The 18,132-nt window shown below is 43.5% G+C and overlaps 1 protein-coding gene across 1 annotated transcript in view; it reads right to left on the minus strand.

Moving 5' to 3' along the window:
• The window catches only part of fam20cb (FAM20C golgi associated secretory pathway kinase b), a 76,137-nt gene extending 58,912 nt beyond the window's left edge, over positions 1–17,225 (minus strand). Inside the window, exons 1-3 of the mRNA XM_036956017.1 lie at positions 15,710–17,225; positions 15,186–15,364; positions 2,445–2,523 (exon numbers count right to left, since the gene is read on the minus strand). Of these exons, the coding sequence (XP_036811912.1) occupies positions 2,445–2,523; positions 15,186–15,364; positions 15,710–16,449 (998 nt within the window). The 5' untranslated portion in view covers positions 16,450–17,225. The remainder of the gene's footprint in view (positions 1–2,444; positions 2,524–15,185; positions 15,365–15,709) is intronic.
• Between the last annotated feature and the right edge of the window lie 907 nt (positions 17,226–18,132).

An 18,132-nucleotide genomic window follows, 5' to 3' on the forward strand; every position in this document is an offset into this window, starting at 1 on the left:
GTGTGTATGTGTGTGTGCATGTCAGTGTGTATGTGTGCGTGTATGTCAGTGTGTATGTGTGCGTGTATGTCAGTGTGTATGTGTGTGTGCATGTCAGTGTGTATGTGTGCGTGTATGTCAGTGTGTATGTGTGTGTGCATGTCAGTGTGTATGTGTGCGTGTATGTCAGTGTGTATGTGTGTGTGCATGTCAGTGTGTATGTGTGCGTGTATGTCAGTGTGTATGTGTGTGTGCATGTCAGTGTGTATGTGTGCATGTATGTCAGTGTGTATGTGTGCGTGTATGTCAGTGTGTATGTGTGCATGTATGTCAGTGTGTGTGCGTGGACGGGATTAACTATCCCCACAAGCATAGTAAACAAACAAAATTGGGGATAGTATGGAGGAGTGACAGGATATGTATGCCAATTCAGCTGGACGGAGAATGGCGTCCAACTGTGGAGTCAAGACAGTTGTGATGGCCATGTTTTGTTAAATGAAGTGTATCAAGACGGGGGAGTGAAAACAACCCTCATACTCCTCCTGCCCCTCCTTTCTCTAGATTAGAGGAACACCAAGGGGATCCTACCGGAGATGAGTTGACAGCTGCAGACAACAAATAGATTTGTTTCTGTTTTAAATTCAATATTAGTGTACCGCAGAGAGATAATCTGGATAGATTTGTATTGCATTTCAGCATTTGTTGGTATGCTCCTCCTCTGAGCCTCTTTGCGATGTTACAGCTGCGTACACACGCACACGCGCACACACACACACACACACAAAGTTATGTCAGGGTGATTTGAGGTGCGTCTAGCTTGACTTTATGTGAGTAGACTGAAGTAGTTAGTAATTATGACAGCCTCTGAATAGCTTCTCTCTGCCTCCACCACCTGCTCCTCATCCTCCTCCTCCCTGCGATCATCCACAGGCTTAACCCAGCTCTCCAGACTGACACTGAGGCCAAACACAACAGGAGGGTGACAATGATTAACCCTCAATTCAATTACAATTACGATAACAAAAGGAATTACATTTAAAACCCAGCTAGCTACAACAATCACGAAAGGGATTAGGGCTAAAGGACCAAATCTATCATCAGGAAGTATAGTATCATCACAATATGGACAACCTGGATACAAATAAGGATAAATTAAATCATTGTTGTTTTCATTTAACCTTTATTCATCTAGATCAGGGGTCTCCAACCTTTTCTAGAATATTTTTTTTTTGTAATATTATTTTTATTTAACATGTCGCGACCTACTCTCCTTTTTTTATAGCCTTCAAATAGACACATTATTCTCTTCTCCCGTACCCTGCAAGTCTTCCCTGGGTCCTTGTTGTACAATAGGTGGGTTTTCTGTCAATATACCCGGTAAAATAATGGTTAATAAACTATATTTGGCATGACCGGCCCCATAAAATTAGATTTGGTATTTTCCCGAAATCTGTTTTAAGAAAGAATTGGCAAGCTACTCATAGAGCTACTGGTAGCTTGCGGGAACTACCTGTCGGAGACCCCTGATCTAGATTGTCAGACTACTCTCATAGACAAGTGAACATAAATCCGGAACACTGAAATGAGTATGATATTTTACGTTTGGTATGGTTACATAAAACAGAAGGTTATTTAAGACAAAAATGAAAGGAGGGTGGGTGGGTGGTTGTTTGGTTGGTTGGTCGATCAGGGTGGGTGGGTGGACGTACAGTATACGCGAACATCTAGCAACCCAAAGGTTGCGTGTTTGAATCTCATCACGGACAACTTCAGCAATTTAGCGACTTTGCAACTACTTACTACTTTTTAGCTATATTGGAACTTCTTCGCATGTTAACTAACCATTCCCCTAACCGTAACCCTTTTAGCTAACCCTTCCCCTTTAACCTAACTCCTAACCCTACCATTAACCCCTAACCCTACCATTAACCCCTAACCCCTAGCCTAGCTAACGTTAGCTAGTTAGCTAACATTAGCATTAGCCACCCCTAGCTAATGTTACCCAAAACAAATTGGAATTCGTAACATATCATACGTTTTGCAAATTCGTAACATATCATATGAATTGTAATTTATATCATATTATATACGAAATGGATGATGGACACCCACTCATTAATACATACCATAACATATCATTCCAAATGGAGTGTCTTGGATTTACGAAATGCTCTGAGACCACGTTGAGATTATCCCCTTGCGGAACTGTACACATAGCCTATTGAACCTCTACAATACATCACCATGAGAAGCATTTCTGGTTGGCATAGGCAGTCAAATCAAATCAAATCCAATGTTATTGGTCACATACACGTGATTAGCAGATGTTATTGCGGCTGTAGCGAAATGCTTGTGCTTCTAGCTCCCACAGTGCAGTAATATCTAACAAGTAATATCTATCAAATTACACAACATATACACAATACACACACATCTATGTAGGTTGGCATAAGCAGTCTACTTACTTCATAGGTTTGAACAGAGCCTGTCCATAGTTCTGGAACGTCATGATCAGTTTCAGTTGGGTGCCTCCAGACTTCATGGCTGTTGGAAAAAATACAAACAACAAAAATAGTCATTGGCAGCAAATGTACAGTATGGCAGAATACTTTTCTCACCGAATGACATTATAGAGTACACCATCAAATATTATCTAGTCAATCATGTAATGATCCCCCCCCCAGAGGATGGTCAACTTCTCCCACTGATTCACTTCAGACTGTGTGCCTAACTGTTTTTCAAAACAACTGGGAATTCAGAACTCAGAGATCTCAGACTTTAGTGTGATCAAGACAGCTGGAAACTCTGGAGAAGAAAAGCGAGCTCAGAATGGGAAAAATATTTTTGAACCGTCAGCCAACTCAGAATTCCAAGTCAGAAACTCTGGCATCTTTCTAGAGCTCTGACTTTCCGACCTGAAGATCGCTGACGTCCTGATTTGACCTAGTTTTTTTCAGAGTTCCCAGCTGTCTTGAAAGCAACAAGTGTACTTAGAGTGAGTGACAGATGATATCACAGTGTTTGTTTGATCAGGAAGGAGACTGGAAGGTGAAGGATAGAGAGTGCAATCACATTGCTCTCTGTTCTTTCTCTCTCTGTTCTCTCTGTTCTCTCCTTTCTTCCCTCATTTCCTCTCTGTTCTTTCTTCCCTCAGTCTCTGTCTCTCTCCATTTTAAATTCAATTCAATTTGAGGGCTTTATTGGCATGGGAAACACATGTTAACATTGCCTAAGCAAGTGAACTAGATAATAAACCAAAGTGATATAAACAATAAAAATGAACAGTAAACATTACACTCACAAACGTTCCAAAAGAATAAAGACATTTCAAATTATGTGCAAATAGTACAAAAGGGAGAATAAACATAAGTATGGGTTGTATTTACAATGGTGTTTGTGCTTCACTGGTTGCCCTTTTCTTGTGGCAACAGGTCACAAATCTTGCTGCTGTGATGGCACACTGTGGTATTTCACCCAACAGATATGATTGAAATTGGCTTTGTTTTTGAATTATTTGTGTTTGTGTAATCTGAGGGAAATATGCATCTCTAATATGGTCATACATTTGGCAGGAGGTTAGGAAGTGCTGCTCAGTTTCCACCTCTCTCTCTGTCTCTTTCTCTATCTCTCTCTATCTGTCTCTCTCTCTATCTGTCTCTCTCTGTCTCTCTATCTGTCTCTCTGTCTCTTTCTCTATCTGTCTCTCTCTCTCTCTCTCTCTCTCTCTATCTGTCTCTCTCTGTCTCTCTGTCTCTCTGTCTCTCTCTCTCTCTCTCTCACTCCCACTCTCTGTCTCAATTAAATTCAAAGGGGCTTTATTGACATGGGAAACATGTTTACATTGCCACAGCAAGTGAAATAAACAATCAACAAATGTGACAACAAAAAACAACAAAAAACAAGTATATGTAAATTAAGAGTAAACATTGCACTCACAAAGGCTTCAGAAAGATAAAGACATTTCAAATGTTATGTGACATTTTTTGAAGTACCAATGGTAGGTAGGGGAATATAAATAAACAGATAAATATAGATTGTATTTACAATGTTGTTTGTGTTCCACTGGTTGCCCTTTTCTCATGGCAACGGGTCACAGATCTTGCTGCTGTGATTGCACACTGTGATAGTTCTCCTAACAAATATGGGAGTTTATCAATGTTTGATTTGCTTTCAAATTCTTTGTGGGTCTTTGTGATCTGTGGGAAATGTGTGTCTCTAATATGGTCATACATTTGGCAGGAGGTCAGAAAGTGCAGCTCAGTTTCCACCTAATTTTGTGGGCAGTGGGCATAGCCTATCTTCTCTTTGTGTTTATTTCTTCACTCATTTGCTCTCTCTCTCTCCTCTCTCTGTGTTCTTTCTTCCATCTGTCTGTCTGTCTGTCTCTCACTGTCGGTCTCTTGGTCTGTCTGTCTCTCACTGTCGGTCTCTCGGTCTCTCTGTCTCTTTGTGTGTCTTTCGGTCTCTCTGTCTCTTTGTGTGTCTCTCGGTCTCTCTGTCTCTTTGTGTGTCTCTCGGTCTCTCTGTCTCTTTGTGTGTCTCTCGGTCTCTCTGTCTCTTTGTGTGTCTCTCGGTCTCTCTGTCTCTTTGTGTGTCTCTCGGTCTCTCTGTCTCTTTGTGTGTCTCTCTGTCTCTTTGTGTGTCTCTCGGTCTCTGTCTGTCTCTTTGTGTGTCTCTCGGTCTCTTTGTGTGTCTCTCTGTCTCTTTGTGTGTCTCTCGGTCTCTGTCTGTCTCTTTGTGTGTCTCTCTGTCTCTTTGTGTGTCTCTCGGTCTCTGTCTGTCTCTTTGTGTGTCTCTCGGTCTCTCTGTCTCTTTGTGTGTCTCTCGGTCTCTCTGTCTCTTTGTGTGTCTCTCGGTCTCTCTGTCTCTTTGTGTGTCTCTCTGTCTCTTTGTGTGTCTCTCGGTCTCTGTCTGTCTCTTTGTGTGTCTCTCGGTCTCTCTGTCTCTTTGTGTGTCTCTCGGTCTCTCGGACTCTGTGTGTGTCTCTCGGACTCTCGACCTCTGTGTGTGTCTCTCGGCCTCTGTGTGGGTCTCTCGGCCTCTGTGTGTGTCTCTCGGTCTCTTTGTGTGTCTCTCGGTCTCTCTGTCTCTTTGTGTGTCTCTCGGTCTCTCTGTCTCTTTGTGTGTCTCTCGGTCTCTCTGTCTCTTTGTGTGTCTCTCGGTCTCTCTGTCTCTTTGTGTGTCTCTCGGTCTCTGTCTGTCTCTTTGTGTGTCTCTCGGTCTCTCTGTCTCTTTGTGTGTCTCTCGGTCTCTGTCTGTCTCTTTGTGTGTCTCTCGGTCTCTCTGTCTCTTTGTGTGTCTCTCGGTCTCTCGGACTCTCGACCTCTGTGTGTGTCTCTCGGCCTCTGTGTGTGTCTCGCGGTCTCTGTGTGTGTCTCTCGATCTCTGTGTGTGTCTCTCGGTCTCTGTGTGTGTCTCTTGGCCTCTGTGTGTGCCTCTCAGTCACTCGGTCTGTGTGTGTGTCTCTCGGTCTCTGTGTGAGTCTCTCAGTCTCTCACTCACTCACACCTTGTCTCTCTCACACACACACACACAACAAGCCATCAAAAATGGACAAAATTCAACGAAGTCACTTTCTTGGTCAGTAAAACATATTGCCCCCAAAAGAGAGCCACTAAAGCTTAATAGATTGGACTGTGTGCTTTAGATTGAACCATGTGCTTTAGTGAATGGTCACCACAGTGAAGGTTTTCTCTTCAGTAAAACAGCTATGCTTTATTGACATGATCAGTCAAAGAAGCAGCACTGAAAATAATCACATTTATGGTCTTTCAAAAGAAGAACATGCTGTTTCATGTTAAAGAGATGTTGACAAGTGCTGTACAAAGGAGAGAAGAGGGTGAAAAGTTCAAGTGGAAATGTCAACGCTTCAGTCTCTAGACTGTTGGCATACTCACTTAGTAATCAGATGCCCTCGTCAAATACCAGGCTTCCCTAAAACGGGAAGCCTGGGGAACTTCCGTTGCAGAAATCAGATAAAGAGGGGTCGTAACCAATTATGTATATAAACCCTGGATTGCTGATGCTATGTATTGGCCATTGAGACACGTCTGAAGCCACCGGTCTGTCATATTGTTACATCTGCTCCTGCCACGCCCTCTACTGCTCATCCTGTGTCTCCTTGACCTGCCACCACTCCCCCAGTAGTCTCTCCCTCTCCCTCTCTCTCAGTGTGTGTGTGATTGTGTGGGCGGAGACAGGTGTGCTGGAGTCAGAGCAGATCCCCACCAGCTGCAACCTGTTCCATAATCAAGACCTCTACAAATACTCAGTTCTGCCACTTCCACGCTGCCAGATCGTAATCTCTGCTCAGTCAGTCTACGCTTCTAGCCATTTGTTACTACTCAGATCCTGTTTCCCTGCCTGATGCTGTTTTCCTCTCCACTACGGTTCTGCCCGTTCTGACTCTGGTCCCTGTCTCCTGTCCCACATCTCGTCATCCTGCTACTCTGTCCTGGATTCCCCACTCTACTACTCCCTTGGATTCCCCTCTGGACCCCTCCCCCCTGCACTCCATCCTGTGTTTCAATAAATATCCTGGTTACTTCATCCCAGTCTCCTTGTCTGAGTCTGCTCTTTGGGTTCCCCTGTTCCACTCCGCGTAACACATATTGGCACTCCCCAGTAGGAGCAATCATCCATAGGAATTCATGGAATGCTAAAAAATGACGTGTATTGAGGTATATTTGATGTTGTTGTAGTGGGGACAGTAACATTACTAATCGAAAAAAAAAAAAGGATTTGTTTTATATATATACAGTTTTAACACACATACTCATTCCAGGGTTTTTCTTTATTTTTTCAATTTTCTACATTGTAGAATAATAGTGAAGACATCAAAACAATGAAATAACACATGAAATCATGTAGTAACAAAAGTGTTAAACAAATCAAAATATATTTAATATTTGAGATTCTTCAAAGTAGCCACCTTTTGCCTTAAAGACAGATTTGCACACTCTTGGCATTCTCTCAACCAGCTTCATGAGGTAGTCACCTGGAATGCATTTCAATTGACAGGGGTGCCTTTTTTTAAAGTTCATTTTTGGAATTTCTTTCCTTCTTAATGCATTTGAGTTGTATTGTGACATGGTAGGGGTGGTATACAGAAGATAGCCCTATTTGGTAAAAGACCAAGTCCATATTATGGCAAGAACAGCTCAAATAAACAAAGAGAAACGACAGTCCATTATTACTTTAAGACATGAAGGTCAGTCAAATCGGAAAATGTCAAGAACTTATAAAGTTTCTTCAAGTGCAGTCGCAAAAACCATCAAGCGCTATGATGAATCTGGCTCTCATGAGGACCACCACAGAAAAGAAAGACTCAAAGTTACCTCTGCTGCAAAAGATGGCGCCGACAGAGATGGTCACCTCGCTTCAGGTCCTTAGGAAACTATGCAGTTAATAGTTTTTTCATGTATTATCTCTTACATTGTTAGCCCAGAAAATCTCAAGTGTTATTACATACAGCCGGGAAAAACACTGGATATAAATGTGATGTCAACTTACCAACATTATGACCAGGAATACGTATTTCCCGAAGAGGATCCTTTGTTCGGATCTCCACCCTGGACATGTGATATTATCCCAGAGGCCGGCCCAAAACAAAGCGGTCGCCGCAGGAGAGGCAGAAGAAGCGGCCTACTGGTCAAACTCAGAAGGCGAGCACACCATCCACCCTTCCGAGCATATTACTCGCCAATGTCCAATCTCTAGATAACAAGGTGGACGAAATTAGGGCACGAGTTTCCTTCCAGAGAGACATCAGAGATTGTAACATTCTCTGTGTCACAGAAACATGGCTCACCCAGGATATGTTGTCAGAGTTGGTACAGCCATCTGGTTTCTTCATGCATTGCGCTGACAGAAACAAACATCTCTCTTGTAAGAAGAAGTGTGGGGGTTGATTATGGGGGTTGAAGTGTGGGGGTTGATTATTGATTAAGGGGGTTGACCTTATGATTAACGAGTCGTGGTGTAATCACAAAAACATACAAGAACTCAATTCCTTTTGTTCACCTGACCTAGAATTCCTTGCAATCAAATGCCGACCGATTATCTTCCAAGAGAATTCTCTTCGATTATAGTCACAGCCGTGTACATTCCCCCCAAGCAAATACCTCGTCGGCCCTGAAAGAACTTCACTGGACTCTATGCAAACTGGAATCCATACATCCTGAGGCTGCATTTATTGTAGCTGGGGATTTTAACAAAGCTAACCTGAGAACAAGACTTACTAAATTCTTTCAGCATATAAAATGCGCGACACGAGCTGGTTGCATTCTGTACCATTGTGGCACGCCCTGACCATAGAGAGCCCTCTGGGTTTTCTATGGTGTAATAGGTCAGAGCGTGACTAGGGGGGTTTCTAGGTATTATATTTCTATGTTGGTGTGTGTGTATGGTTCCCAATTGGATGCAACTGATAATCATTACCTCTAATTGGGGATCATATTTAGTGTGTCCTTTATCCCACCTACTATGGGAGATATTGTTTTGTATGAGTGCCTACATTCGCTACGTATTTCACGATCGTTATATCTTTGTTGTTTTGGAAATTTCACTATCATTAAAATGTGGAACTCTACTCACGCTGTGCCTTGGTCCAATTATTCATACGATGGTCGTGACAGAATATCCCCCCTAGTCAGGACCAAGCAGCGTGCCCAGGAGGTGAAGGAGAGTTGGCCATGGGAAGAGATACTAGGTGGATGCGAGACCCTTCCTTTGCGGGAGTCACCAAGGAGTAAAGGAGGACAGCGACGACGCAGGGGTCCGCGGCCACAAACAGCCTAAGGGCAACCCCAAGTTTTTTTGGGAGGGGGCACAAGGAGCGGTCGGCCGAGCCAAGGAGAGAGCCAGAGACCGTCTGGGAGTCGATGGAGCAGTTTGAGGAGGGATATCGTAAAGAGATGTTGGCTAGGAGTATGCTGCAGCGCAGGCGTTTTGAAGAGTGTGTCATCAGTCTGGTGCAACCTGTGCAGGCTCCACGCACCAGGCCTCCAGTGCGCCTTCCCAGTGCGCCTTCCCAGCCCGGTACGTCCTGTGCCGGCTCCCCGCACTCGCCCTGAGGAGCGTGTCATCAATCCGGTGCAACCTGTGCCGGCTCCACGCACCAGTGATGGTTCACAGTTCAGAGCCTCCAGCGACGGTTCACAGTCCAGAGCTTCCAGCGACGGTTCACAGTCCAGAGCTTCCAGCGACGGTTCACAGTCCAGAGGTTCCAGTGATGGTTCACAGTCCAGAGCTTCCAGCGATGGTTCACAGTTCAGAGCCTCCAGTGATGGTTCACAGTTCAGAGCCTCCAGCGACGGTTCACAGTCCAGAGCTTCCAGCGACGGTTCACAGTCCAGAGCTTCCAGTGATGGTTCAAAGTTCAGAGCTTCCAGTGATGGTTCACAGTCCAGAGCTTCCAGCGACGGTTCACAGTCCAGAGCTTCCAGTGATGGTTCACAGTTCAGAGCTTCCAGCGATGGTTCACAGTTCAGAGCCTCCAGTGATGGTTCACAGTTCAGAGCCTCCAGCGACGGTTCACAGTCCAGAGCTTCCAGCGACGGTTCACAGTCCAGAGCTTCCAGTGATGGTTCACAGTTCAGAGCTTCCAGTGATGGTTCACAGTCCAGAGCTTCCAGCGACGGTTCACAGTCCAGAGCCTCCAGTGATGGTTCACAGTCCAGAGCTTCCAGTGATGGTTCACAGTTCAGAGCTTCCAGTGATGGTTCACAGTTCAGAGCCTCCAGCGACGGTTCACAGTCCAGAGCTTCCAGCGACGGTTCACAGTCCAGAGCTTCCAGTGATGGTTCACAGTTCAGAGCTTCCAGTGATGGTTCACAGTTCAGAGCCTCCAGCGACGGTTCACAGTTCAGAGCCTCCAGTGATGGTCCACGGCCCGGAGCTTCCATTGCCAGTCCCAAGGCCGGAGCCTTCCTCTGCGCCGGTGCTCAGTTCAGACACGGCGTCCAGTCCCGCTCCATGGCCGGAGCCTTCCTCTGCGCCGGTGCCCAGTCCAGGCACAGCGTCCAGCCCCTCATGGCTCCATGGCCGGATCGGCTGTCTGAGCGGTGCTACGTCCCGCACCGGAGCCGCCACCGACACTAGTTGCCCACCCTAACCCTCCCCATCTAGTTTCAGGTTTTGCGGTCGGAGTCCACACCTTGGGGGGGTGGGGGGTACTGTCATGCCCTGACCATAGAGAGCCCTCGGGGTTCTCTATGGTGTAATAGGTCAGGGCGTGACTAGGGGGTTTCTAGGTATTATATTTCTATGTTGGTGTGGGTGTATGGTTCCCAATTGGAGGCAGCTGATAATCGTTACCTCTAATTGGGGATCATACTTATTGTGTCCTTTTTCCCACCTGCTATGGGGGAAATTGTTTTGTATGAGTGCCTATGTGCCCTACGTATTTCACGATCATTATATCTTTGTTGTTTTGGAAGTTTAGAGACTTTTGGAAGTCTCTACTCACGCTGCGCCTTGGTCCAATTATTCATACGACGTTCGTGACACATTGCTATTCTAACTTCCGTGATGCATACAAAGCCCTCACCCACCCATACTTTTTTCCCACCATAATTTGCAAATAAATTCATTACAAATCCTACAATGTGATTTTCTGGATTTTTTTCTCATTTTGTCTGTCATAGTTGAAGTGTACCTATGATGAAAATTACAGGCCTCTCTCATCTTTTTAAGTGGGAGAACTTGCACAATTGGTGGCTAACTAAATACTTTTTTGCCCCACTGTATATACTGTATTCTATACCATCTACTGCATCTTGCCTATGCCGCACGGCCATCGCTCATCCATATATTTATATGTACATATTTTTAATTCATCCCTTTAAATTTGTGTGTATAAGGTAGTTGTGAATTTGTTAGATTACTTGTTAGATATTACTGCATTGTCAGAACTAGAAGCACAAGCATTTCGCCACACTCGCATTAACATCTGCTAACCATGTGTATGTGACCAATAAAATGTGATTTGATTTGCAGAGGATAAGGCTGGTAACTCTAATGAAGTTCATTAGAGTTAACAGTCTCAGAAATTGCAGCCCAAATAAATGCTTCACTGTGTTCAAGTAACAGACACATCTCAACATCAACAGTTCAGAGGAGACTGTGTGAATCAGGCCTTCACGGTTTAATTGCTACAAAGAAACCACTACTTAAGGACACCAATAAGAAGACGAGACTTGCTTGGGCCAAGAAACACTAGCAATGGACATCAGACCAGTGGAAATCTCACCTTTGGTCTGATGAGTCCAGATTTGAGATTTTTGATTCCAACCGCTGTGTCTTTGTGAGGCGCAGAGTAGGTGAACAGATTCAAGGCACACTTAACCAGCATGGCTACCACAGCATTCTGCAGCGATACGCCATCCCATCTGGTTTTGGCTTAGTGGGACTATCATTTGTTTTTCAACAGGAGAATGACCCAACACACCTCCAGACTGTGTAAGGGCTATTTTTAACAAGAAGGAGAGTGATGGAGTGCTGCATCAGATGACCTGGTCTCCACAATCCCCCGACCTCAACCAAATTGAGATGGTTTGGGATAAGTCAAACTGCAGAGTTAAGGAAAAGCAGCTAACAAGTGCTCAGCATATGTTGGAAAAGCATTCCAGGTGAAGCTGGTTGAGAGAATGCCAAGAGTGTGCAAAGCTGTCATCAAGGCAAAGGGTGGCTATTTGAAGAATCTCAAATACGAAATATAGATTTGGATTTGTTAAACACTTTTTTGGTTGCTACATGATTCCATATGTGTTATTTCATAGTTTGATGTCTTCACTATTATTCTACAATGTAGAAAATAGTAAAAATGAAGAAAACCCCTTGAATGAGTAGGTGTTCTAAAACGTTTGACCGGGTAGTGTATATACACCTCACTCTCAGATAAATAAGTAGTACTGCTAGGTTTTACACAGTCAAATGTAGCAAATAACTACCTTTTTTTATAAAGAACTGTACAAATTATACATTTCTGACATCAATATATATCAATACAGTAATATGAGATCTGTATGTAAAATACTTACTTTCAAAAATTTTTGTCATTTAACATATGCTCTTAGTTAGTACATTCATCTTAAGATAGCTAGGTGAGACAATCAAATATCACACTCAAATATACAGAATAGATGCACTCCATTCCAGCTAAACACTGCAGAAAAAAACTAATTTTAATAGACCCCTAGAATCTATTAATTAAAAATCTGACAACAGTAATATATTACACACACATAAGCAATAATTCCTGGTGAAAAAACTCAAATGTGAAATATTGGTGGATGTAGAGTTTTGGAAATAAACTCGTCAAATTCACACGACCAAATATCTGTAAATGAGTGAAGTAGGTCTGACTGTAGCTAGGCCTGCTATACAAAGCAAAACCCATACTACCAACTGCTGGATTTTGTAGTCTCAATTGACATTCACATCCTAGCCACTCAGTCATATAGCTATGTAATTACATGGGCTGGAGGGAGCAGCATGTAGTTGACCATACTGCCAGACCAAGCTGCATCCACCCTGCATTCTCTCGTTTCACTGTGTGTGGATCTGAAGAGAGAACATAGCCTGGTCCCAGATCTGTTTATGGGTCTTTCTATGAATAATGGAGCCAAAGTGTGACATTGGGATCAACATTTCAAAATGGTTTGAAACAAAACTAAAAATGATTTTTTGGCAGTTTTACCTGTGTACTTAGAGGAATAAAAGTGAATACATGCAAATTGACCCATAACTCCACCAACACGACAACATAGGACTAATAGTATACATCCTTTAAGCAGCGATTAGACAGACATCGGCAAGTCCAATTCAAGGACTTTCAGGGACTTTTTCAAGCACTTAACTGTAATTTCCAAGGACCTCAATGTAACACAGTCGTATAATTTATATCATTGTACAGTGGGGCCCACTTCCCCCAAAATGCATGCAAAACGTGTATAACGAGATAGGCGCTTACCACTTCAAGAAAAAAAAAAAATTTAGGCCTTGCCAATGCATTAACATTCCAATTATTATTTCATTCTAAAATATGTGAGAATAATGTGGACATCGCCTGACTAAATAGATTAGATGCATGACGATTTTTCTGTAGCCTATGTGGCAGACGCGACGACACATAATAAAGCCATGAATAGCAGCATCATTCATCTCCCCATTTGAATTACACAATTGCTTTTTATAATGAGAAAGTGAGCAACAACCAGGTTCCTTTTTCATGGAAGGATTTGTATGGAAAGACAAGTTGTCATCCTAACAATAACCGCAAGTGGTTTTACCGCAACAGAAATTCAAACAAAAACTTAGCAATAACGTAAATCACAGATAGTTAAGAGAGCTGGAGAACTTTTAAATTGACTACAATAATTACAATTGAGGAAATTGTATGGTTTAAAATTGCAGGTGTAACATGGAAACCGAAATGTATTTGTCATTTTATTTCATTACCAGATCGTGTTGTGAATAAGCCCACTAGGTATGTAATTTGTTGTCATTTTATCCTGAATAATTCATCAGAATAGTGTTGGGTGTTGCGCAATAGTCTATCCTACACAACTGCGCAAAGTAGACAGTGTCCAATCTGAGGCACAAAAACATGCGAAAACATGAACACATTACCTTGATGCTTTCTCTGTTAAATCTAACGACACCCTGCTGTAAATCAAGCAGACAACAACAGATGATCAACATCAATTCGCATGTGATTTTAGACCCAACGTGGATCTAGGCACAAGCGTAACGAATGAGACACCAAATTATTCTGGACATTCCTCGAAACCACCTTTTTCCCAGCACTTGGGCTGTTGTTGCATCGCATGTGCTCTCAGAACAGCTGCTTGTCACTTGACTGTCATTCGGAAAATTCCTTTCTAGATCAGATGATGACGTGCGAAAATATCACGGCCTAACTAATCAGCTGCACACCAAATGCGCATCCATCAAGTATTAGGCAGAATTATTTAAAAAAACACGTTAATGACAGTATCAATTTAGGTTTTAAGTATCAAGTTAAGGTTACTCTTTCGGTTAGGGGCTTGCGATTTTGCAATTGAATTCATTATTTTGGATTTGTGTGCCCATGAAAACGGTTTTCACCCCGTAACATAAGAAGACACAAAATGTTAGGTAGTTACACTGCATTTCTGAGATCTCTATACAACAAACTGTCCGATAGCTCGATCCAGGATTCTTAAAGGGTTCACATTCATTGTCAAATTGAATTGATTAATGCTTAATATATGAAGTAATGTCAACTTACACTGACATAAATGCAAGGAGAGAAAAGTCATGTTTTATGTCACAGGTTTTTACAAAAATCCATCAAGACACCAACCATGACAAAGAATTAAACATAAACTTATGAATTGTATTAAATGTAGCTCTGATTCCCCCCCCCCCCCCCCCCCCCCCTTATATCTTAATGTAATGACATGAAACAAATCAGCAGATTATTATGAATGACTTAACAGCTGTAACACGTTGTCCAGTGTGGTAAATTCTTCACTGGTACCCTAGTTTATTGAAAGACCCTTATGTGCTTAGTTTAGCTAACTACTCTGACTGTTGTTGTGCCATACAGAGGAGAAACTAGCCAGTCCCAAATATGTCTGTGCCTTTGCCAAGTCCTCTGTAACAATGATAGTCAGAGGAGTTGGCTACACAATCCACACACAGATCTGGAACCAGGCTAGTTTCTCAACCTCAATGACAGGGGTAGGCAACCCTGTTCCTGGAGTGCCGCAGGTACTACAGCATTCTGTTCCAACTACACTGTAGGCACCACACCTGACACACTGAGAAAATGTATCAGTTCAGTGATTGCCTAAATTCATAGTCAAAAATAAATTCATAGCTGTTTGTGGGTGGGGGTGCTGCAACTTTTTATATATATATATATATATATATATATATATATACTCTTTTTATTCTGGTTTTTCAGGGGGTGCTGCAGCACCCTCAGCACCCCCGTTTCCCGGGGCTAAGTCGAAATTCAACACAACTGGACTTCCATGTTGGTTAAACCAAAACAATGAAGTGCATGCGGCACTCCAGAACCAGGGTTGTCTAACCAGGGTTGTCTAACCAGGGTTGTCTAACCCTGCTATATGACATAAGGTTTGGCTGAATAACGTACAACCAGATCTGAGACAGGGCTATAGAGAAGCTGCCTTCTCTCCTCTCCTCTCACTTACCGACGCTGGTGATTCTCTGTGAGACCAGGTCCCTGAGCAGAGCATCGATGACTAGGTTATGTCTGGAGTAGAGCTCATATCGATTAATCCCTATGTGGAAGCGGAGCCAGTTGGGGTAGGAGTCAGCCGTCAGCTCTCCTCCTGTTGGAGTGTACTCCTCCATGTTCCCTTCAGCGTGCCTGGGAGGAAGAGGGGAGGGAGGAGAAGGGAGGTGATCCGTGTTTTTTCTGTAGCCCTGAACCACCCTCCTTTTTAGTGTTTCATGTGTTAAGAGGTGTTTTGACAGGACATGACTTGAATTTGCAAGAGAGACATTTGCTAATATGTTTAGGTAGCCTATAACCATTTGTGTAAAAACACCTTTATTAATGTGAAATAACAAGATGAAATGTGTAATTTCCACATAATATCCTAGGTGTATTGTTTGTTTAACTTGTGCTATTGTCTTGGGTTGAATTTAAAGAGGCTAATTATCACTTTTCGATTGTGGTGATGGTCTATAAATATATAAAAATGTATGTTACCATTCCTGATTCTCTGTGGCGGCGTTGGGGTCAAATCTGATGTCTGTGTTCACGTTGAACAAGGTGTCTTCGTCGGTCAGAGACGGTAAGGCTCTCTTGAATAACGGGTGGTCAAACAGAGCCAGCAACCTTGAACTCTTGACAGGTATGTTTTTGGTGACCACAGTGTCCTGTATGAACCGTCTCTTTTTGTCACCATTTTGTGCATAATGTTCAATCCGTTTAAAGGCTTCCGTTTTGTTTCCCGCTTTGGTGTTCTTCTCCAGAGAATGGGAAGAGGTGTTGGAGTTTGGCTCATTGCTGAAGTCCTGGAGGATTCTCAGCGTGTGTTTGTTAGGCCAGCCTGACTCCGCTCCCGACCTAGCTCGGTGTTTAGCCCAGTTCTGAGGGTCCTCGCTCGGCTTGTGCGAGCAGGAGCAGCCGCTGTTGCTGCGCCTCTCCAGCTTTGGTAACAAGTCTATCATGATGTGCATCGAGCAGGCGATTAGAAACACCATGAGAATCAAAACCCGGAATTTACGGAAGAGTATCATCTTCATAGTCCCCTGTTTGAGCAGTTGCGAGTATTTACTGCAAATGATGAGCACGCATATGAACAGACTCACTACATCACTGATTATGTTTATCACGCTGGATGCCACTTTAATGAAATACACGTTGAACACGTAACCATCTTCACTTCTTGCCGTCTTGAGTAGACTAAATGTTTCAGTGTTCAACTTTTGTATTTCCAACCACATAGAAATCCAGACGGCAGGCTTCTTTTGTGGTTCAGAACGAGAGGATTCTCCGCATGCGCCCAGGTAAAACAGGTCGACTCGGTTCAGACCAACGGTCGAGTTGGGAAAGCGGCATTATCTCAATTGCTTTCGCTCTACAGCTCCGACCCCAAGGCTTTACGCACAATACACGGTATAAAGGAAGTGCAAGGGTCTGGAAAGAAGCTCGAAAACGGTAGATAAATGATCCATCAGAGGTGTATGTTGGCGGGGTCTGCTGGAGCACATCGGTCCGGCCATTGAGCGTGAACTCTGCTGTGTGAGAAACGGAGCTGTCGTGGATCCGCTGGGCACGGGCTACGCATTGGTCCAGTCCGGGATAGGAAAAGCGCCGAGAGCGCTATTCACCAATGTCAAAATATAATTTTAAAAGAAGACTACTCGAAAGACTCCTCCTTTTCCACTAGAAACGATAAAACAACGTGTAAAGGCGCAGCAGGCAAAGTACAGTAAGCGACCTAGGATGAGAATAAATGGCAATGTTCAAAGCAAATCCCGAATAAAGACAGGCAATACAAAACAACCAAAACGAGACGAATCAAACAAATAATTCGGATAGGTGCCGATTCGGTTTCTCTCTCGGAGATAGACTACAGTGTGCCTTGTGAGCTAGGAAAAAGACAATCACTGTCCTTCGCATGTGAGATTGAGGTTGGGTGTGTTAAATATTATGATGAAGCGCGTCCAGCCTTGTGCAGCGTCACCGTGCACAGATTGGCTGAGTCTCTCCCACAGTCGGAGAGAGAGGGGGACAGCAACCATCTGAGGCTCAAGTGCCTGCCTGCCTGTTTCTGTAGCCTGTGTTCTTCCTAAAAAACATTTCCCCCTGCAAATCCAGACTGTGAAAGAAGAGGGCGTCTCATCCCAGTGGTGAAAATCCACTGTGGCACAATATTGTATGTAGCTACGTTAGATGATGTACGTCTATTGATTAGTGAAATGCATCTGGTGCAATCAAGGAGGCATCCTCATGGAGACATGTCAGTATCAGTCCAGGGCCTTCATTCAATCAAATCAGCAGTATCTGTACAGCAGCATTATCAGCACACGGTATATACAAAAACAACCACAGCAATACCAGACGGTATGGATGTGTATAGAAACAACAGTTGGCTGCTGCCATATTCACATCTTCTGCCTCTCCACTTCCCAATCAACACACCAATGTCTTGGCTAAAAGGCCCAGCAGTAAACGTACTGAAGGGGTGGTTATGGTTAGGATGGTTGGATGATAACTGCAGGGAAGACAATGGGAGATGGGTTAACGAACAGTCTGTAGGTCATTATCCATGTGTGACCGACTGATCATGCCCAACATGATTACCTTTTGTTATGACATTTTGTAGTACAGTAAAAGCAGCATGGCTTTAGCTGCACCATTCTACAGTGGTATAGGAATGGCTTTAGCTGCACCATTCTACAGGGGTATAGGAATGGCTTTAGCTGCACCATTCTAGAGTGGTATAGGAATGGCTTTAGCTGCACCATTCTACAGGGGTATAGGAATGGCTTTAGCTGCACCATTCTACAGCGGTATAGGAATGGCTTTAGCTGCACCATTCTACAGCGGTATAGGAATGGCTTTAGCTGCACCATTCTACAGCGGTATAGGAATGGCTTTAGCTGCACCATTCTACAGTGGTA

This window comes from Oncorhynchus mykiss, chromosome 20 (assembly GCF_013265735.2).
Source record: "Oncorhynchus mykiss isolate Arlee chromosome 20, USDA_OmykA_1.1, whole genome shotgun sequence".
Taxonomy (NCBI): Eukaryota; Metazoa; Chordata; class Actinopteri; order Salmoniformes; family Salmonidae; genus Oncorhynchus; species Oncorhynchus mykiss.